Source organism: Phoxinus phoxinus, assembly GCF_949152265.1.
Source record: "Phoxinus phoxinus genome assembly, chromosome: 16".
In the NCBI taxonomy this organism is placed as follows: Eukaryota; Metazoa; Chordata; class Actinopteri; order Cypriniformes; family Leuciscidae; genus Phoxinus; species Phoxinus phoxinus.
Genome location: NC_136891.1, coordinates 15,234,257 through 15,257,975, shown reverse-complemented (window position 1 = coordinate 15,257,975; position 23,719 = coordinate 15,234,257). Strand labels below are relative to the sequence as shown.

Below are 23,719 nucleotides of genomic sequence, written 5' to 3'. Positions count from 1 at the left end.
GACTTCTCTCACATTGATATGCTTTGCTTGTTATCTGTGTTTTCAGGATGAGTGCAGCGATGACGGCACTTTGGTCGATGACACTGGGAGCTCTGACCGAGCGGAGTGGACATCCAAACCCACCATCTGCAAACAGTGAGCGCAAATATTCCTGGCTTATTGTCAACATATTACTGTATTGTTCCGAATATAAGACAGTGTTTTTTTTTTTTTTTGTAAATACATTTTTTAAAAATCTGGAAAAATGGAGTTGTCTTATATTCAGGGTCTAGACTTTTACATGTCAATAATACACCCGCAACAAAGGGTAGCGCCAACTACGTTTATACGCAGCGGAGTCATCAAACAACATTCAGTAAGCAGCCAAGAAATACGGTGTGTCAGAGTGTAATGTTAGAAGATGGCGAGTCTTAAAAATGCTAAGTCAAAGAAAAGCTTACCAGCTTTTTTGGAAAGTTTGTCAGTACGTAGCTGAAAAAAATAAATGAGGAGGGTTTCATTTTAGTTTAATTTCTAGTTATTTTTGTTATGTGCTTTTTGTTATTTGTTTTTTATACATTTATTAATTTATTTTTAGGTTTTATGAATTTTAATTTTAGTTCAGTTTTAGTTTAGTTTTAGTTTTCATTTACAGGTAGTAATTTCAAAAACAGGTAGTAACTCAGTTCAATTTGGTGCCCAGTAGATAATTTTGTTAATGAAAGTTTGGTCTGCTAGCTTTTCTTCAATGACTAAGACAAGGCGATGACCAGACGATACCAATGTCATTAAACGATAATTGTGGCAATATCGCCGACGAAAAAAGAGGAGACAAAAATGTAGGTAAAAATAAACAAATGTATTTTATAAAAATAAAAAAAGACAAAATATAACAGACTTCTGTACAATACTCTATGACAGGGTGTCCTATGCTCTGTGACAATACAAACATCTTTCTTTGCTGTTGTTTAAATGGATAAAGTACAATAATTCTGATAAAATGTAAAAATACATTTATTAAATGACAAAAAACGTTGCAATTATAATTGAGCAAAATAATTGATTTAAAGGCACAATATGCACGATTTCCATTTTTGACAAACAGCGACCCCTAGAGTCACTGTGGAGTACTTGTATTTAACGTTACTAGCGTAAATACCACTCACGCAGAGCCGTCTCTGCACTTGCGGCCTGATCCCCTCCCCCCTGTATACCGGTACCTGTTCAGTAGGATGCAAGCGTCGGACATTGAACAGGCACAGATAGACTCTGAAGATGTCTACTGACCAGGTAATGTCAGTTACATCGCTGTTGCATCCTTTGCTGCTTTTTAGCTCTCGTCAACGAGTGAAAGCCTGACCGAGTGGGACTCTTGTCCGGTTCCTCACGCTGTCAGTTTCTCGTTTTCTTTTCCTTGACTCATCCGACCGTGCTTTCTTCGTTTTCTTTGTCGACCCTGCCATGATTCACGTCTGAAATGCGTGCTAATGTCTTAAATAGAGGCTGCTTCATATGTTGTTGATGTATGTGACGTCGTCCCGTAAAGCAAGTCGTGATTCTCGCAAGATTTGGCGGGGTGCCACCTCTCAAACTTGCATTGCTTTGCTTTGCAGTCTCCCACTGGCAAATGTGATGGGAACTATAATCTGTTGACTCGGGAATAAGGCTAAATAAATAAAAGCTGGTCAAATTAACACTACTTTTCATTTAGTGAAGGTTTTTCATTTAATATTTACACTACCGTTTGGGGTTGGTGAGATTTTTTTTAATGATAAAAAAAAGTATCTTCTGCTCAAAAAACATTAAAAACTCAAGTATCTTTGATCACAAATACAGACCCCAAACTTTTACATTACATTAGCAGAACACTTCTTTAAAAAAAACATATTACAAAATTTTTTATATTTTTAAATATTTTAATTTATTTCAGCTTTTTAAAAATTGTTTATTTAATAATAATTACCCTATTTGCATGGTCAACCAAATCAAATGGTAATTAAATGTCACAGAACAGTGAATCGGTTATGTCAAATGTGTCAACAGTGTGGAAAAATTAACAATGTTAAGCATATTATCTAATTGCATACTTTAGCGTGTCAGCTTTGATTGTCCAATAAACGTTACACCTGTTTTTCTTCAGTTAGAAAGCTACGGGACAGTTTCAGTCAGTACATTATAATATAAGCCATGATGAAAGGCAGAAGCACAAACCAGGGTCCTGAGCCATGCACAATTGAATTGAGATTTCTTTAAAATTCCAGTTCAATTTCTCAACTTAGCTTAAAAAATAATTGGGGATCGACTGATTACAATACATGTTGTTTGTTTTGGTTGTGTATATTTTTCAGCACTCATTGTCCTGTTATTGAAATCCTCAGGCCTTGCATTCTGATCATGGACTCTCTACGTGGACCGACGCGGTCGACTGTGGTGAAAACGCTGCGACAGTGAGTTACTTCTCAATAAAACCTTTATTCGACATGGATGTGTGATTTCATGATCACAGATATTTTTGCATATAATATTGAAAGAAGTGTTGTCAAAGTACCGGTACTTCGGTATCAAGTCAGTACTGAAAATGTGACGATACCAGAATTTCTGTAGCACTGGGTATATTCTGTACACTAATAGGCAGCTGCTTTCAGTCGCTTCCGTGTTTATCTAAGCGTGGGGCTCGAGACTAACTTTTTTACTAGGAGCACTGTAGCCGATATATACCATGACAGAGAATGTCTAATATGGGGAGAACTGCCACTCTCAGTAAACTTCCGGCTTCTGAACTGGTTGCAGTTCCACTCTGGTTCCATATGAGGGCGCGCACATGACGAGTGCAGAATGAATGGAGGTCTATGGAGCTATACCCCTCAAAATCCACTTTTCACAGGATATAATTTTTTGTCTAGTAATTTGAATGTTGTATTCGAAAGATGTAAATAAATTACACATTGCTGGTTGTTAGATTTTTTAGAGTCACTTATTTGCTTTAAAAAGTCTTTTAAAATGTCAATGACGTCATACACATCGTACGACCAGAGATACTGCTTTACGGCAATCCTTCAGTCACTTTGGTGCTTTCGCGCTCTGCACTTTCTTTTCTCTCAATGCATCGACAACACAGCTGACATAGGTAAATACACATGCTAGAAGACATGCTGGTCCCACTTCGATGCCATCAAGCGGTATCTCTGGTCGTAATCAGTCCTTCACTGACCAATTAGCGTTCATTAGCAGAATGCTAGCATGTTATGGGCAACAACAACTCAACCTCGAAAAGGTAAACCGAAAGGCCATAAGTACTCGTTCATTCAACTTTCGACCTATAACCCATGTTGAACTTGCAAAACCTGCAATCAAATCTGAGATTTCTCAACGGCAATCGGGTGAAAGAGACACATTTAGCCGTCTAGCTCCATACACTCGGGCGATCGCCCCCAGTGGAACTCTGGTGGAACTACAACCAAAATTCGGTACAGTAGGACTTAATAGGGAGTGGCCAGGCTCTCCGTAGACTGGCTCTGACCACGATATATATAGCAGGGATGCAAACAGTGCGCTTTTCGGCGCCTTCCGCTTTTTACACGTCAGTTTGGGTGACTTGTGTGAATCGTGCAGATCCGAAGGGGAGGGGGGCATCAGAGCACTGCGCGCCAAAACAGCAGTATGTGCAAGCGTGAACCACTAGTGTTTCTTTTACTGTCTATGGTATCTGCCACTGCATCAAATTTCACCCTGAGACCAGAGTTCGGCACCGCGCCTTCCCGGCCGGCTACTCCCTGGCTGTGTGGCGTGTCCGTTTTTATTTCGGCTCCCATGTTAACTGGTTAGAGCTTGCACACTGCCTGCGTGACCGAAAACGTGTGCATGCTAGAAATAGAACCGACGCCTATTTTTCACGTGACACGCAAATGTGTTGGAAGCGTTTCCAGGCAAAATAGAATAGGAAAAGATGTTTATATGTCATTTCGACAGAAATGCATATTAATGAATGACATTTTGATGTTTGAAAGTGGTTTTTACATAAATTCAGATATAATTGTAATTTAAAAAAAATTAAATAATAATTATCGATTTTCAAATATTGCATCTGTCAATACAGAACAAAATATTTTGTAGCCTATTTTGCCGTCAATACTGCCGGCGTTGTATTTATGTTTAACATTGTATTTGTTTAACATCCAAATGTCTGTCGGCGCACAGAGCCACGCAGTAGCAGACAGCATGTGAAGTTCGTGAACACCGAATTCCCTTTTCTTTCTTATCTATTTGTGTTTGAACAAAATAAATGTACCTGTGCATGAAAAAATAAGGCAAAGTGCCCGTCTCAACGAGTTTCCCCGTAAACGCAGTCAGAGAAAGAAAACGGATGTGTGTCATTACTGATATTAGATATATGCATTCGTCTTAAAGGAACAGCAACCCAATATACCTGCAGCTGTTTGTGTCACCAAAGTTAATCAAACAACAAAAGAGAAAGAGAAAAATCACTTTTGTAGCTAAAGATATACTATTAATTATATGAATCATATTTAATGTATACAGTGTTATTTTACATTTGATCATTCAATGTCTGTAACTTAATACAGTTAATGTACCTGAAAAACATAAAGCACTGCTTTATTTCACGTGTATTTTTGTTGTATTTATATATATGCTTGTAATTTGTTTATTATTTTCTATGCAGGGGCACTAGGCCTACCCTACAAAATTACCCCAATCATCCTAGAATGATTATTTCTTTACAAAAAGAGCTACTCAAATCATCAGGTGAAATTGTTTTCAGGAAGAAGAGGAAGAAGTAGTAAAGCAAGAAGAAGTGCTAGATAGTTTATCAGAATTTCATTTTATTCTATGTGCCTATAGGGGTGGGCCGGGGATTGTGGCAATGTAAGTATCTGGATATTTGCCGCGGGGCGAGGGCTTCGATTACCTCTCTCTTTTTTTGACCATACATGTGTTTGGATCCCTGCAAAAGACTATTTAAAAGACTGCAAACTGCAAAAAGACTATTTAAATATTAACCCTGCATGTTCTGCTTGTCTCTGTGTGAATGAATGGCCCAGCCGCTCGGTTTCATTTACCTCACACACACACTGACTGAAGCGCTCGCGCTGTTTTCAGTCTCTTGCTGCCTCACGATATGATGACATGATAAAATTAATCTCCAGAGCCACTCTTGAGTTTTACCGTTTCATTTGAGAAAAACTATCGTCATATACACACACAGAAACTCAAAGGTAGTAGTAAAATCTTTATTTGTCCCTTTACAGGGCAATTTAAAATAGCTTCAACCTCACAAACATACAATTTTTTATAAAACCGAGAACAGTAAAATATCACAAAACCTTACGAAAAAAAACATCACATACCCGGGGCATTTATAATAATTCTTCATATATTAAAAAAAAAATTATAATAATTACGGTACCTTTATCTTTGTTTCAAATAAGTATTTACACTCATAACTGCATTTGAAACAAAAGACCTAGAAGCTTTAACGGTCCTCCACTTGGGCACTCTATATCGCTTTCCTGAGGGAAGCAATTCAAATTCTAAAAACAAAATGTGGGATATATCCTCTAGGATAGTCAAAGATTTCCTAAGAACATTTCTCTCACACAAAGCAGACAAACCCAACTATACAGATCCTGTAATCTTTGACCCTAAATTAATAATGTGCTGAAGCTGGGATCTACTTTTAACATTTAATCCATAAAACCAACAGATCATCGCAAAGGTTAAAACACTTTTAATGAAAGATCTATAAAACATTATCAATATGGATTTATCCACTTCAAAGGACTTAAGCTTCCTCAGTAAATATAACCGTTTTTGTGCTTTCGATATGATAAGGTTTGTGTTTTCCACCCACCTAAGTTTATCATCAAAGTGCCCAAATACTTATATGAACTGACCTTCTCAACTTATTTACCTGCAATAACTACTTTAGATGGAGTTCCGACAGAATTATAAAATTCTATAGTCATATCCTTAGTTTTGGATACGTTAATTTGTAAATGAGAACTCTCACACCAATCCAAAAAATATTTCAAAATGGGCCCATGCTCCGTGTCACCTTGCTTTAACAGACTCAGCACCACTGTATCATCAGCATATTTAAAGGGGTCATGACATGAGAAACCAAATTTGCCTTGATCTTTTGGTATATAAGAGGTCTTTGTACCATTAAAACGTCCTGCAAGTTTCATAGCTTAAGACGTCCTCCCCATTATAAACGAATCATTTATTTAATCAAGCTCTAAATACAGCTCGTTCTGGATCCATGGTAAGAAGTGACGTCACGGTACGAAGTGACGTACCAGCGTTTGCATATGACCGCCTCCAGCACAAGACAACTACGCTCATTTCGTATCGTTGTCGCGCCCGCGCGCAGCGCGCCTCACAAGTGTTCAGTCGACGGACAGCGAGTGGGTCTGTGTACAGGGAAATTACGATGCCACGCAGATGTGCTGTTCCTGGCTGTGGACAAACATCTTTGAATACGCTGCGAAAGATCCAGTCGTCAGGGAAAAATGGATGCACTTTATTTTTTGCGGACGTCTCAGTCACGGCAGTGTTAGTTTAAGCGTTTGTTCTATACATTTGAAGGATGACTGTTTTGAGAACAAATCCCAAAATGATGCTGGCTTTGCCAGAAAACTGTTGCTCAAAGATAAGTCCGTGCCGACTATTCTGGGCTCAACAACGACGACGCAAACTGTAAGTAATGTATTTAAAACTTTAAACTACTTTTTAAATACGCCGAATCCGCAAATGTTCTGGCTGGGGGCGTTAATAATTGATGCATAGGCACTGACGTTAGCCAATCATAACAGTGGGCGTTAACACTGAACTCTTAAAGGGGAAACACCCCCAAAACAGACTGTTTGAATCAGAGGATGAGAAACAGGGTGGGAAAAGGTCATAAATCACTACATTTTAAAAGTTTTTTGTAAAACAAACTATAGTATTACTATAAATGCACCTAAGGGAACATAATAATAAAATAAAAAAAAACATGTCATGACCCCTTTAATAATATGTCTGTGTGGATATTGACTTCTGCACCTATCTGTATATAAAATAAATAATAAAGGTGAAAGAATACAACCCTGGGGACAGCCCACTGAAGAGTGCAGTTCCCTGGAATGTTCTCCCTTCACCCGTACTATTTGAGATATTCTGGTCAGAAAATCTCAAATCCAGGCCACCAAACACTTAGGGACATTAAATTCAGAAAGCAAACGTTCAGCTAAAAGAGTTGGTTGACTAGTATTGAACGCTGAAGAACAATCTATAAATAATAAACGAGCCTGATGCTTACCGATATCCACATGTTTATATATGTAATTTAAGAGTGTCAGAGTGGCATCCTCCACACTCCTATTTCTCCTATAGGCAAATTGTAGCGGATCAATCAGCTGACTAGTATGCTCTACGAGCCAAAACTTAACAATTCTCTCAAAACACTTAATCAATAATGATGTTAAAGAAATTGGTCTAAAATCATTCATTTGTTTGGCATTGTTTTTTTGGGGAATTGGTACAATAATTGATTTTTTCCACACTGAGGGTACTCTCTGTGATTTCAATGAGGTCTGAAAAATGAAATGACTAATCACAGAGCTGATAAGCACAGCTCTTCAAAACTCTCGCACTGACTTTATCAGGCCCAGGGCTTTTATTTTGTTGGGTGGTCTGTAAAACCCTCAAAACAGAAGCTTTATCAGGTAAAGCTGCAGGTTTCACGGCAACCTGTCAAAAGGTTGCCGTGATAGGTATAGGTCTTCACGGCAACCTGTCAAAATAAAAGTTCGGTTTTACTTGAAGAAATTGACATAATTATATTAGGCTACTGTACAGTAGATTTAGCCATGTCTAAATGCATTAAAAATACTACTACTAATAATAATGTGTGCATAGAAGGTTGCTTATTTTTCACTTGATTTTTTTTAAAGCAATATTTACGTTTAAACAGCATGTAGCCTTCAATGCTTATATGTATTATTTACTTATGATTAACGTAATAATAAAGTAATTGAATTTAATTTAATCTTTTTTTCAAATAGTTAAATAAAATAGAAAAATAAGATTTTTGATGTGGTACCGAAATTGGTACAGAGAACTGTAAAATTTTAATGGTATCGGTACCCACTACTGGAATTTTGGTATCGTGACATCCCTAATTGAAAGAATAGTATTTTTTCCCGTGGGAATCATGGAGAATCTGCACGAGTCTTTCAACAATAACACGAGTGGCCTTGAGTTCTCATTTATGTTGGTGTAAGTATTGTGAGTGTTTGTGCAGGTATCTAGAGGTGGAGTGGGAGGTGAAGAAGGGCTCCCAGAGGAGTTTCGGGAAAGAGGTGATGAAGGGCTCGAGTCCTCGTGTGCCCCAGCAGGATAACTTCAGTGACTGTGGAGTGTACGTGCTGCAGTATGTGGAGAGCTTCTTCGAGGTGAGCTTCCCAAACATCTAGAACTTTTCTGCCGTTGCGTCATTTTGTTCACTCGTATAATGTGCTTTAATTCACACACATCCCAAACAGCCCTGTTAAGACAAATGACATTACAATGTTTCCAGGATTTAATATTAAATAGGGAAAAGTTTCATATAACCGGGACTTTTGCGAGCTGTCAAATGGGCTGTGGAAAAAGAGACGGGTTATTTTTATTTATTTACTTTTTTTTTTGCAAGAATTGTATTAAATGATCCTGACATTTGGCAAAAAGTTGCTTTTGTACTGAAGTACTATAAGAGTATCATTAAAGTAACCTGTAAACGTGATCAGAAAGGGGACCAGAATTGATTTCCTTAAGCTTTCCGTCCCTCATAATTATGCACACCTTGAAACGTGTGTCAGATGATCAGAATCGGTCATTTAACAATATAGGGCTGCAACAAAAATTATTAATCAATATTTAAAACAATCAACTAATTTGATTGCGTGCTGTGCACAGAAAACATCTGCCAGTAATGTTGATTTACACTAGGGCTGCAGCTATCGATTCTTTTAGTAATCGAGTATTCTACTGATTATTCCATCGATTAATCGAGTAATCGGATAAAAAAATTGTGGTAATAAAAATAGATCCAAGTGAACAACAGCCTTTAAAATGACTTAAAATACAAATAGGTAACACTTTACAATATGGTTTATTAGTTAACTAACTTAGTTTAACTTAAGAATGAACAACACTTCTACAGCATTTATTAATCCTAGTTAATATTAATTTCAACATTTACTGATACATCAATCAAAGGTTGTATTTGTTAACATTAATGTACTGTGAACTAACATGAACAAACAATGAAACTAACAATAACAAAAAATAATAAATACAGTTACAAATGTATTGTTCATTGTTAGTTCATGTTGGTTAATACATTAACTAATGTTAACTAATTAACCTTATTGTAAAGTGTTACCTAAATATATAATAACAAGCAATAATTATTTGTTCAAATTAAGTATCAAATTAATCATATGGGTTTTATTGAACGCTATTAAAATACACATGTAAAATAAATTATATAAACTTACATAAACATAACTGTACAACATGTACATTACGTAAAAACAAATGCCTGCAGAGTGCGCCAATGGCCTGGTTACACTACTAAGGCATGATCAAATGCACGTCAAAACATGCAAACTCAGTGCAAGGCTAAAACTTTTATTTTGAAATCGCGATGGACAACAATTCGCATATATTTCAGAAAGATTTTTATGCATTCTCCTGTGTTAGCGTATATTTATAAATGAGTTGCGTTACGAATCTTGTGAAATGGCGCACACTGGGTGCAGGTGACCGTTATAAACCACACAAACTCACAGCACGCATAGATTGGAGAAACCCGAGACGCTGACACGCATAAATGATGACAGTGCAACTGAAACACGCGTTCAAAGTTTTGCGTTCCCAAATGCTATTGGAAACCTAAACTAACAGCATATGCAGAGACTGTGAGTGTGGAGCAGCGCTTGCTGTGAACGGAGCTGAGGTACTTTTAACACAATCTGCATGCATTAAAGCGTCATGCTTCTCTGTGGTTAAAAAAAACCCCTCCCAGCGCATATATTTTTTCACATATCACAGCCTTATTGATTTCATGATAGCACTATGCCATATTATGATTGTGAATGGTTTTAAATAGATCGCGTAGCCTTAGAAAACGATGTAATAATACGGTTCATGGATTCTCGTCTGTGGAATGCGCCACTTCCGGTATTTTGCCGGTTACTCAAAATGGGTAAATTACAATCGAGGATTTTTTTTTAAATCGAACACTCGATTTTAATAGAGGAATCGTTGCAGCCCTAATTTACACCAGTGAATAATGCGGTTATATGAGCTAAACGCCTCACAGACTGAGCTGCTGCTGGACAAAAGTGTACCATCCAAGATGTTCTAACATGAGAACGCATCAAACCAAAGCATGTAGTTTAACATGGTGGCCTGTTACATGCTTCAACGGATGTGTTTGTGTTTAATGCATGTGAGATGCGTTTTCCTCCGCACATAACGATTCATGTATGATTATTTCCATTTTGCGATCACACGGGTGCTTTCGAAACATGCCTCATGGTCAAACTGCCAAAGTCACTTGATTTCAGTAAACAAGGCTTTGTTGACGAAATTACATTGGTTCACCACTAGGGGAGATGATTCCTGTGAAATCATGAACCAGTGTCTGTATGGTTTTTACCTGATCTCAGATCCGTTTTATACATTTGTAGACATTTAATGACACATTTGTATAATGAGTTGTAGTTCAGAGTCTCTTATTGAACTGAATAACCAAGCTCCAGGGGTTTAAAGTAACGAATTACAAATACTCATGTTAATGCAAGTATTAGACATTTTTTCTTTAAAACAACACCAAGTAGTTTTTCAACCTTCATAATATATTTCCAAGACCCTTGTGATGGTACATCGACTTAAAATAGGTTGAATGACACGTCTGCCATAGCCTGACGGGGTCTGTATCGCTTTTACTGGCACTACGGAACTTCGGGGTTCGGGTAGTAACCCGAGCACAAAAAGAACTACAATATTCGACTGCTTTACGGCATACCTCACTTCCCCCACCACCCCCCACTTCCTCAAATTCGGACGTGAGAGCCCAACTAGCGTTTGTTGGCCGGCTGGTATAGCGTCCGTATGTTGTTGTCACGCCTGAAGCAGCAACTTAACCGAAGGAGGCAAAGGTTTTGTCAGAGGACGAGGATCAATATTGGTCCAGCGTTCGCTCGCTGGCGTGAGCTAAAGGAGGAGGGGTGCCCGACCGATGCTGACTTGGCCGTCATGCTGTCGGACTAGTAATAGCTACATGATTAGACGGACAAAATCATCTTTTAGGATAACTATCCTAATGACTGCAGGCTGATAGTCATGTTTGTTTGTTTATTTATTTTTCTGGTGAAAGTGTCTTGCCTCAGGCTATAATGCAAATCGATTTTTCAAATTTGCAGATTCATCTAACTTTATGGTTGCTTGATATTATAATATTGACGATATATGGCTATTACCTACCACACAAATATTTAATTGAATTAGCATATCCGTTATGTAAAACAGTAGCCAATAGGCTAATATAATGACGCTGGCTTGTAAACGTGAGCTATGCAATCTTTTGGCGTTTGAAAAAAATAAAACCCATAAAAAATTATATTCACATGACATGCTGACATATATGCCACTGTACCTGGGATGAAGACATTTCACACGCAACGCAGGCAGTCTGCCCAAGACGTGAGAACTCCTTCTGTTTGTTTAGGACAAACATAGGTCTGTACCTCCAACGTGTTAATACAACACCACAGAAAACAAGTCCTGTGCATCTTAGAAGTTTGTGATAAACATCGGCGCATCTCCTGCGCATCTCCTGTGACGTAGGCGACGGCGTATAATGACGTGTAACGGTGTAGTAGTGGTGTCCCATTTCTCCCATTTCTTAGGGGAATATTTTCACCCCTACGCCTTGCCACTCTGTTTCAAGGGTCAAGGGGAAGGGGAAGGCGAAGGGTTAGGGGTAGATGAAGGGGAAAGGGGTAGAATTGGGATTGGGCCTAAAAATTGTGTACTTTTACTTGAATACATTTCAAGTGATGTATCTGTACTTTAGGCTGCCATTTTCCCTCCGATTGTGGACGTTACGTGCTTATTTTAATTAATCTTTTAAATTGTGTTATTTAGATTGATGCTAAAAGCATGCTCTAAAGCCCTGTTCACACCGCCAGCGACTTTGTCGCTGTATGTTAGATAATGGACTGCAAATCGGTGTTTACTGGGCAAAAAATTTTACAAAAAAAATTAGTATCTTATCAGCCTTTTCTAAAAACTCACATGACATGGTCTTACAAAATGCTTTATAAAATGCATAGATTTAGATATATAATCCTCAGACTTGAAGTGAAGTTTGAGCACACTTGCAGCTTCACTTTAATTGTGAATATAAGTTGTTCTACCACATACACATAATATTTGTATACATTTAAAAAAATCTATTCTTTATTATTTTTTTATGTTTGAGCTTATATATCTCTATTATTAATATGGTCGGAGTAATTCGGAGTCTTGAACTGTAAACTCTCAAGTGTTGGCTTTAGGGATGGGACGGTATGAAAATTTAATATCACGATTATAGTGACCAAAATTATCGTGATTATCAATATTATCACGGTTTTGTTAAAACGAGATGAAAGTGTTCAAAAAGAACTGTGCTCACACTGAAAACATTTCAACAAGTTTTATATTTGAAAATCAACAAACAACAAATAAAACAAGCAGCTCTATGCACTTTTTTAAACAAGATTCTATTGTGTCATTTCCTTTCTTATAATGACCGTCGTCATAGCAACGTATTATAAGCGTACTTCCATGTATCCCAAGGCGTCATATACTGACGCTTTTGACAAATCGTCTACATCCAATTCACATGGCACCCTTTAGCATCAATATGAGACGCAGATAGATATGGGCCAGAAGGCGCCTCCTAGCGGTCTAACCCAAACCCTACCCCAGACCTAAACCCAACCATAACCGAACAAAGCTCTGTGCGTGTCATATTGACGCTAAAGGGTGCCATGTGCGTTGGATGTAGACGATTTGTCAAAAGCGTCAGTATATGACGCCCAAGGATGATAATGCGTTGATTACAACGGACACGCTCTCTCGTTTTATTCAAATAGGCTACAACTTGCCGTCTTGCGTCTCCGTTTTTGATTGTATTGAAAATGAAATCAGAGTTGATTTATTGTTTACAGAGATTGATAATATTGTTGTGATAATCTTGTCTGGACGATTGTTTTGTAATGTTACGCTGTACAAAATGGATTTATAAACGGGTAAGATTTAAAACATTGGTAACACTTTACAATAAGGTTCATTTATTAAACATTATTTAATGTATTAACTAACATGAACAAAACATTTGTTACAGTATTTATGAATCTTTGTTAATGTTAGTTAATATGAATAAAGCTGTTCATTGTTTGTTCATGTTAGTTCACAGTGCATTAACTCATGTTAACAAGATTTTAATAAAGTATTAGTAAATGTCGAAATTAACATTAACAAAGATGAATAAATGCTGTATAAGTGCAGTTCATTATTAGTTAACGTTAACTAATGTAGTTAACTAATGTTAACTAATGAACCTTATTGTAAAGTGTTACCAAAACATTAATCTCAATTCAATATGTCCCTGTAATTATGCGGTAAAAAAAAAAAAAAGAAACGGTGTAATAAGTGTACAATGTATCTATACATTATTATCCCATAAATGGCACTCTTAATAATAGTCTTGTTTGAACTTGTTCGTTCGTCTTTGGCTCAAAGCCACTTACTGCAAACTTTTCTTCGCGGAAACTTCACGTTTATTTCAAGCGAGTGAGATAAAATATTTCAACTCAAAATAACATTTCGTGCCTAATTATTTCCCAGACGTAGTTTTGGTATTGAAGTCATTAACTTGACTTGCGGTTCGCTATATAACAGTGGGTGATTGTCACACATGACGACTCGGCAGATCTGAAGTGTTTCTATTGCAGCGACTTTTTGTTCTGCAGACAGGGTGACCATCAGGACTTTTGTAAAAGCCAAAATATGACCACACCTCAGATTTGGTCCTCTTAAAAGGCTGAAAAATCTCACGAGCACGGTCACTACCTACCGCCACTCCTTCTCAAATAAAAAAAAACAACAACATTGCGCGCAGCGCCTGCGTCAGACTGTTGCTGGCTGGACAGGATTTAGGCTACAGTGAGTTATTAAAATCACGATAATCAAACACGGTTTTAATAATTAAATTTTAAACGATAATACTAACCGCCAGTACATTTTATCGTGAAACCGGTAATCGTCCCATCCCTAGTTGGCTTTATAAATATATGTTGGTTATGCGTCTATTCAGAATGACTCATGAGCAATTTAATTTGTTTTCAAATTGCTCATCATTTGGAGGACAATTAAAAACATTTAAATTAACATTTATTAATATTTTTTTCCATCTGATTAATTAAAGAGATAGTCTATATGGATTAATCGGTTATCAAAATAATCGTTAGTTGCAGCCCTACAGCAGTGTCATGATGGTACTTTATTGGTTATGTTTTTGCCTGTTTTGCCAAAAAAGTTGCTTCAGGGTGCAGACGAAAGATTATCAAAACAGGAATATACATTACAGCTATTTAGTGACCCTCATATCCATATTGAATTGACTGCTTAGTTTAGGCTTTTTCGTTTGTAACTAATGCAATAAAAAAATGTATTTGTTTCTTTTAAAGAATCCTCTTCCAAGCTTTGATCTGCCGATGAATCTATTGGATTGGTTTCCCCAGCAAAGGATGAAAACCAAGCGGGAAGAGATCAAGGATCTCATTCTGAAGATTCAGACTCAGCAGCAGCTCAATCTGGAGAGCGAGAAGCATTCGGACGCCGGCCACAGCCCGTACGAGGACACATTAGAGTCAGCTGATCTAATCCCTCCAATCAGCTCCTGAGCTCCACCCACGCTGCTACGCTTCTACCATCACATGACTTGTAAACACTAAAAGCCAATCAGGGCCTTGTGTGATTGTCACTGCTGGACAACTCTGCCGTTATTTCTTATAGTTTCGATGATGCGAAATATGAAAAAAACAAAAACACATTTTTTTGTATTGAAGTGTACATAAGCTAGGCTTTTTCTTTTTCTTTGCTGTTTTTTTTAAAAATGCCTTTTGAGTTTTGCCTCTCATTTGTTAATGCATCGGATTTCAATTTTGCACCATCTGTGAAATAAAAGTTCATGTGTTCATCTTTGATGATTTACTCTAATGTGCCTAGAGGATTAAATACAAAACTGTTCAGTATTCCATCGGGAATTTTTTTGTAAAATCAGTATCCAAGCAAACTTTGATTACAACGAAATATAAATAATTTTTCAATGTTCTGCTATTTGCCGGTCAAGATTGCACATTTGCCTTAGTGTACTGTCTAATACAAGATTATTATGTGTCAAAAATTAGGCCTGCTTCTTTATTAATATCTTGTTTGCATTATTTCAATTGATTCACAACATTTAAGTATAGGTCTTTTCCAAGCACATTATTCGTAAACGTTCCGCAAAGTATCGGATTTAAGCAGGTCAGACGTGTGAAGCTTAAAGTCGGATTTAACTTGGACCCTGTTTGCTGTAGACTTTTAGGAGTAGCCGGTGATTAAGTATTGTTACATGGTATGAAAAATCAAAAGATGGAAGAGACGCTGATACTGTGTGTATCTAGATGCATTGAGTTGAAGGAACATCAATAATTATTCAAAATAATCAAAATTGTAAAATTGTTTAATTTTCTCAAGTTATCTGCATAATTTAACGTTTCATTTTGTCGGTTTTACATGGGCAATGTACAATAACATTAGTTCTAAAAACTCGTATTAAAAATGTATGCGCTCAATTGAGGTGGATAAACTTTTTATCCGATAAACTACAATGGATACACATGAATGCATTTACAAATTTCATTTCATTTGTAGTAATTTACAGGTCTAATAGAAACTTCAAACTCAAGTGGAGGTCAAATGGTTGTATGATGTTTTGGTCCTGCCTCACCCTAAACCTATTTAGGTTAAGCTCCACCCACTAGGTTCACAGAGGTGGAGCTGGACAAGGTCTAGCTCCACCAGTTGTGTCCAGAGAGGCTTTGCACTGAGCACAACTTGTCTGATTTTAGTGGCTAATGGGCTGTCACCAATTGCCCGAGCCTAAAAGTGTCATCGATTAATGACTCTAGAGCCGCAAGAAAAATAACCAGTCAAATTTATTTGTACAGCACTTTTCATAATATGCATTGTTTTAAGCAGCTTTACTGAAACTCATCTTCAAGTTCATGTTTTAAGATATGAAGACATTTTCTGAATATATATAGTTGCATTTAGCAGGTAATAACTGGGTGATAATATAGTTAGATTTTGCAAAGATGCAAGCAATAAAGCGGCTGAAATACAATATAATATAAATCGCCCTACGTGATTCTCTATGTATGCGGATAAAGTTGGACAAGCTTATATATCCAATTTTGTATAAAGTACCGGGTGATAGTACATACAGCTATGGAAAAAAATTAAGAGGATTATACTATTTATAGATATGTGTTTGGGTAAAATTTACATTTTTGTTTTATTCTATAAATTACTGACAACATTTCTCCTAAATTCCAAATAAAAATATTGTCATTTAGAGCATTTATTTGCAGAAAATGACAACTGGTCAAAATAACAAAAAAAGATGCAGTGTTGTCAGACCTCGAATAATGGAAAGAAAATAAGTTCATATTCATTTTTAAACAACATAATACTAATGTTTTAACTTAGGAAAAGTTCAGAAATCAATATTTGGTGGAATAACCCTGATGTTCAATCACAGCTTTCATGCCTCTTGGCATGCTCTCCACCAGTCTTTCACATTGATGTTGGGTGACTTTATGCCACTCCTGGTGCAAAAATTTAAGCTGCTCGGCTTTCTTTGATGCCCTGTGACCATCCATCTACCTCTTGATCACATTCCAGAGGTTTTCAATGGGGTTCAGGTCTGGAGATTGGGCTGGCCATGTTAGGGTCTTGATCTTGTGGTCCTCCATCCACACCTTGATTGACCTGGCTGTGTGGCATGGAGCATTGTCCTGCTGGAAAAAACAGTCATCAGTGTTGGGGAACATTGTCAGAGCAGAAGGAAGCAAGTTTTCTTCCAGGACAACCTTTTATGTGGCTTGATTCATGCATCCTTCACAAAGACAAATCTGCCCGATTCCAGACTTGCTGAAGCTGTATAAGAGCTGTATATTCGCACACACATTTTGTCACTGGAAAAACTCACACGCCTCTAAAATTCAGGTCAGCACCAAACTCAGTGATCAGTTTATGAAAGTAGTCAGTTTTATTATTTCATCATGTTGAATGTCTAAATTTAAATCAAGACATAAACACTACACTACACTGATCATCTAGGGGGTGCTATAGAGACCCCTGTACCCGTCCATCACATTCCTGGTGTAACGTATAGTCCACTGAGTCGAGTAGCAGTGAGAACCCCAGTGCAGTTTATTAAACAAAATAGAGAAAAACAAACCAAGAGAATGACTAGAACTTGGCTTGACTAAGAATATACCTTGAACATAAACCTGGTTATTACCTGAACTGACAAGACTCAACAAAAGCAGGTTACAACCAACAAAACTAGACAAGAGACAATGGGAACATGAAGGATATACATACATAAAGACTAATGACTAGTCGGAAACATGTGAACAATCAGGAATAAGGGAATCACATGGCATCTAAAAACTCCAAAATAAAAAAAAACAATGAAAAAATGAACGTGAATCAAAATCTTACACCTGGCATTGTCATGAGTTGCCGCTACACACGCTTCCCTGGGGGCCCTAGGGATGATCTATTGCATGCATTTACGTAATGTTATAATAAAGAGGAGCAGCCTATCTCTCTCGTCCCTTTATAAATTGTGGCCTTCATCATTTAATGCCACAAACTTTAAGCTGACAAAGCATGAACACTATATGGAGAAAGTGCTGTTATATCCCCAGGGTGGCTGTATCTGATGCTCTACCGACTATCCAAGCTCGATTGCTTACAGAGAGGCTTTAAAAGCTGCTCGATCTGCTTATTTTTCAACCCTATTAGAAGAAAATAAACATAATCCTAGGTATTTATTTGAAACAGTGGCTAAACTAACGAAAAAGAAAGCTTCAAGCCCAGAAGCTTCCAAGAAACACAGCATGACTTTATGAACTTCTTCACTTATAAGATCGATAATATCTGGGACAAAATTATAACTATGCAACCGTCTAATACAGTATCGCATCAGGAAGTCCATTGTAGTCTCCCTGAGGGAAATTTTGATTAATTCATTGCTACAGGAGAGGAAGAATTTTGCAAACTCGTCAAATCATCTAAATCGATAACTTGTATGTTAGACCCTATACCGACTAAGCTGCTGAAAGAGATGCTACCAGATGTCATAGATCCTCTTCTTAATATCATTAATTCATCTTTGTCTCTAGGATACGAATCAAAAACCTTTAAGATAGCTATGATTAAACCGCTTGTTAAAAAAACGCAACTTGATCCTACAAAACTAGTCAATTACAGGCCGATCTCGAATCTGCCTTTTCTGTCAAAGATATTAGAAAAAGCAGTATCCTCACAACTGTGTTCCTTTCTTGAAAGAAATTATATCTGCGAGGATTTTCAGTCCGGATTTAGACCGTACCATAGTAGCCTACCGAGACAGCTCTCATTAAAGTCACAAATGATTTGCTCTTATCATCCGATTGTGGTTGTATCTCTTTATTAGTGTTACTTGATCTTAGTGCTGCATTTGACACCATTGACCACAACATCCTTTTAAATAGACTCGAACATTATGTTGGCATTAGTGGAATTGCACTAGCATGGTTTAAATCATACTTATCTGACCGTTATCAGTTTGTAGCAGTAAATGAAGATATGTCTTATCGATCACAAGTTCAGTATGGCATACCACAAGGCTCAGTACTAGGACCGCTGCTGTTCACTCTGTACATGCTACCATCAAGAGATATTATTAGGAAAGCCGACGTTGAACTCCTTTTTGCCAACGCAATATTTGAGCCGGGTGCAACCTCTGCTGCTCACGTTCACACAGGAGTAGTCGTGGCCGAGAGGTTAAGGCGATGGACTTGAAATCCATTGGGGTCTCCCCGCGCAGGTTCGAACCCTGCCGACTACGTTGCTCTTTGTCTGATTGCGACAGGAATTCGTGACACCCAGGAGCTTTTTATGTGCTGCTTTTTTCTCTAACACGGAAATTGGGCAACCCACATCTCTTTTCAAGCCTGAAGTGAGCAGGTTTTTGTGTAGGTGAAGACGTCGTTGAACTCCTTTTTGCCATCACAGTATTTTAGCCGAATGGCATCCTCTGCTGCTCACATTCACATTGATGGTTGGCCCCAGTGTCCTCTGCTGTTCACATCCAGAAAAGAAAATAGCATGTGACCAGCAGGTAGGAGTAGTCGTGGCCGAGAGGTTAAGGCGATGTACTCGAAATCCATTGGGGTTTCCCCGCGCAGGTTCGAACCCTGCCGACTACGTGGATCCTTGTCTGTTCGCGACAGGAGCTGTGTACGAGCTGCTTTTTTTCTCTAACTTCAAATGCAGCATGTAAATTAGGCAACCCACATCTCTTTTCAAGCCGGAAGTGAGCACCGTTTCAAATGGCCCAGATCATCTGTGATTTTGGCCATTCAATTCAGGCAATGGCTTTGGCGTCCCTGATAACTTCAATGCCTTTACAGTGTGCAGCTCAAGAGTTTCCGCATTCTATTTTGTGGAGAATCTCGCATATTAGTGTTTGGAAATGTCGCATTTGTTCTCTCTTAGCATAGTGAAACAGAAACCTACTCATTATGTACCAATTACTTGTTTGTCCAAACCACCTTAGAGTTAGCAACAGGCAATGGAAAAAAAAATACTCTTTCAATGTCAGTGTGAGCAGCCTATCTCTCTCGTCCATTCATTAAGTATGGTCTTCATCATTTAAGGCCACAAACTTCAAGCTGACAAAGCATGAACACTTTATGGAGAAAGTGCTGTTATATCCCCTGGGATTTGACCTTGGCAAGAGCCCGGATAGCTCAGTCGGTAGAGCATCAGACTTTTAATCTGAGGGTCCAGGGTTCAAGTCCCTGTTCGGGCGAAGGTCTGTCAGTTTGTTGCTGAGCCCCTCTAATAGCTTGCTGTGCTCTTACCAGCCTTGGAGGGAGGAGGTCTTCCTCTTCAAGAAAAGTGTGGTGTTGTTCCCAGCAATTTGGTGTTGTTTTGTCTTCTGTAATGCTTGGTTGCTCTCTCAGCAAGCAGTGGTGGGGGACTTTAGAGAAATGAGCTGAAGCTTGCCGTTGACTCTGTATGTTCAGTCACTTCTTAGCGGTCGTGAGCAGGCCCGACTGAGTGGTCTGCTTTCTCGCCTAATCACTTGCTGTGCTCTTACCAGCCTTTGAGGGAGGGGGTCTTCCTCTTCAAGAAAAGATGTGGTGGTGTTATTTGTGAGTGAGTGGTTTGCTATCTCTGTATAGCGTTTAGTACTTTGTGTTGTGCCCGCAGCATCCCCAGTCCAAATCCGGATCACGACAGTCTTTGCGTGTAGGGGAAGCCGACGTTGAACTCCTTTTTGCCAACGCAATATTTGAGCCGGGTGCAACCTCTGCTGCTCACGTTCACCTTGATGGTTGGCCCCGCTGTGCTATGCTGCTCACATCCAGAAAAGAAAATAGCATAAGGCTCACTGGCAGGAGTAGTCGTGGCCGAGAGGTTAAGGCGATGGACTTGAAATCCTTTGGGGTCTCCCCGCGCAGGTTCGAACCCTGCCGACTACGTTGCTCTTTGTCTGATTGCGACAGGAATTGGTGACACCCAGGAGCTTTTATGTGCTGCTTTTTTCTCTAACACGGAAATTGGACAACCCACATCTCTTTTCAAGCCTGAAGTGAGCAGGTTTTTGTGTAGGTGAAGACGTCGTTGAACTCCTTTTTGCCATCACAGTATTTTAGCCGAATGGCATCCTCTGCTGCTCACATTCACATTGATGGTTGGCCCCAGTGTCCTCTGCTGTTCACATCCAGAAAAGAAAATAGCATGTGACCAGCATGTAGGAGTAGTCGTGGCCGAGAGGTTAAGGCGATGGACTCGAAATCCATTGGGGTTTCCCCGCGCAGGTTCGAACCCTGCCGACTACGTGGATCCTTGTCTGTTCGCGACAGGAGCTGTGTACGAGCTGCTTTTTTTCTCTAACTTCAAATGCAGCATGTAAATTAGGCAACCCACATCTCTTTTCAAGCCGGAAGTGAGCACCGTTTCAAATGGCCCAGATCATCTGTGATTTTGGCCATTCAATTCAGGCAATGGCTTTGGCGTCCCTGATAACTTCAATGCCTTTACAGTGTGCAGCTCAAGAGTTTCCGCATTCTATTTTGTGGAGAATCTCGCATATTAGTGTTTGGAAATGTCGCATTTGTTCTCTCTTAGCATAGTGAAACAGAAACCTACTCATTATGTACCAATTACTTGTTTGTCCAAACCACCTTAGAGTTAGCAACAGGCAATGGAAAAAAAAATACTCTTTCTATGTCAGTGTGAGCAGCCTATCTCTCTCGTCCATTCATTAAGTATGGTCTTCATCATTTAATGCCACAAACTGCAAGCTGACAAAGCATGAACACTTTATGGAGAAAGTGCTGTTATATCCCCAGGGATTTGACCTTGGCAAGAGCCCGGATAGCTCAGTCGGTAGAGCATCAGACTTTTAATCTGAGGGTCCAGGGTTCAAGTCCCTGTTCAGGCGAAGATCTGTCAGTTTGTTAGAGAGCCCCTCTAATAGCTTGCTGTGATCTTACCAGCCTTGGAGGGAGGAGGTCTTCCTCTTCAAGAAAAGTGTGGTGTTGTTCCCAGCAATTTGGTGTTGTTTTGTCTTCTGTAATGCTTGGTTGCTCTCTCAGCAAGCAGTGGTGGGGGACTTTAGAGAAATGAGCTGAAGCTTGCCGTTGACTCTGTATGTTCAGTCACTTCTTAGCGGTCGTGGGCAGGCCCGACTGAGTGGTCTGCTTTCTCGCCTAATCACTTGCTGTGCTCTTACCAGCCTTTGAGGGAGGGGGTCTTCCTCTTCAAGAAAAGATGTGGTGGTGTTATTTGTGAGTGAGTGGTTTGCTATCTCTGTATAGCGTTTAGTACTTTGTGTTGTGCCCGCAGCATCCCCAGTCCAAATCCGGATCACGACAGTCTTTGCGTGTAGGGGAAGCCGACGTTGAACTCCTTTTTGCCAACGCAATATTTGAGCAGGGTGCAACCTCTGCTGCTCACGTTCACCTTGATGGTTGGCCCCGCTGTGCTATGCTGCTCACATCCAGAAAAGAAAATAGCATAAGGCTCACTGGCAGGAGTAGTCGTGGCCGAGAGGTTAAGGCGATGGACTTGAAATCCATTGGGGTCTCCCCGCGCAGGTTCGAACCCTGCCGACTACGTTGCTCTTTGTCTGATTGCGACAGGAATTGGTGACACCCAGGAGCTTTTTATGTGCTGCTTTTTTCTCTAACACGGAAATTGGACAACCCACATCTCTTTTCAAGCCTGAAGTGAGCAGGTTTTTGTGTAGGTGAAGACGTCGTTGAACTCCTTTTTGCCATCACAGTATTTTAGCCGAATGGCATCCTATGCTGCTCACATTCACATTGATGGTTGGCCCCAGTGTCCTCTGCTGTTCACATCCAGAAAAGAAAATAGCATGTGACCAGCATGTAGGAGTAGTCGTGGCCGAGAGGTTAAGGCGATGGACTCGAAATCCATTGGGGTTTCCCCGCGCAGGTTCGAACCCTGCCGACTACGTGGATCCTTGTCTGTTCGCGACAGGAGCTGTGTACGAGCTGCTTTTTTTCTCTAACTTCAAATGCAGCATGTAAATTAGGCAACCCACATCTCTTTTCAAGCCGGAAGTGAGCACCGTTTCAAATGGCCCAGATCATCTGTGATTTTGGCCATTCAATTCAGGCAATGGCTTTGGCATCCCTGATAACTTCAATGCCTTTACAGTGTGCAGCTCAAGAGTTTCCGCATTCTATTTTGTGGAGAATCTCGCATATTAGTGTTTGGAAATGTCGCATTTGTTCTCTCTTAGCATAGTGAAACAGAAACCTACTCATTATGTACCAATTACTTGTTTGTCCAAACCACCTTAGAGTTAGCAACAGGCAATGGAAAAAAAAAACACTCTTTCAATGTCAGTGTGAGCAGCCTATCTCTCTCGTCCATTCATTAAGTATGGTCTTCATCATTTAAGGCCACAAACTTCAAGCTGACAAAGCATGAACACTTTATGGAGAAAGTGCTGTTATATCCCCTGGGATTTGACCTTGGCAAGAGCCCGGATAGCTCAGTCGGTAGAGCATCAGACTTTTAATCTGAGGGTCCAGGGTTCAAGTCCCTGTTCGGGCGAAGGTCTGTCAGTTTGTTGCTGAGCCCCTCTAATAGCTTGCTGTGCTCTTACTAGCCTTGGAGGGAGGAGGTCTTCCTCTTCAAGAAAAGTGTGGTGTTGTTCCCAGCAATTTGGTGTTGTTTTGTCTTCTGTAATGCTTGGTTGCTCTCTCAGCAAGCAGTGGTGGGGGACTTTAGAGAAATGAGCTGAAGCTTGCCGTTGACTCTGTATGTTCAGTCA

At 39.2% G+C, this 23,719-nt stretch overlaps 1 protein-coding gene across 16 annotated transcripts in view; it reads left to right on the top strand.

The window, feature by feature from the left end:
* senp6a (SUMO specific peptidase 6a) overlaps positions 1-15,483 on the top strand; it is a 59,839-nt gene extending 44,356 nt beyond the window's left edge. For all 16 annotated transcript variants that reach the window (XM_079584740.1, XM_079584741.1, XM_079584744.1 and 13 more), the window contains 4 exons: positions 47-135; positions 2,358-2,426; positions 8,285-8,435; positions 14,769-15,483. In XM_079584740.1, coding sequence (XP_079440866.1) covers positions 47-135; positions 2,358-2,426; positions 8,285-8,435; positions 14,769-14,984 — 525 coding nt within the window. In that variant the 3' untranslated portion in view covers positions 14,985-15,483. The remainder of the gene's footprint in view (positions 1-46; positions 136-2,357; positions 2,427-8,284; positions 8,436-14,768) is intronic.
* The last annotated feature ends 8,236 nt before the right edge of the window (positions 15,484-23,719 follow it).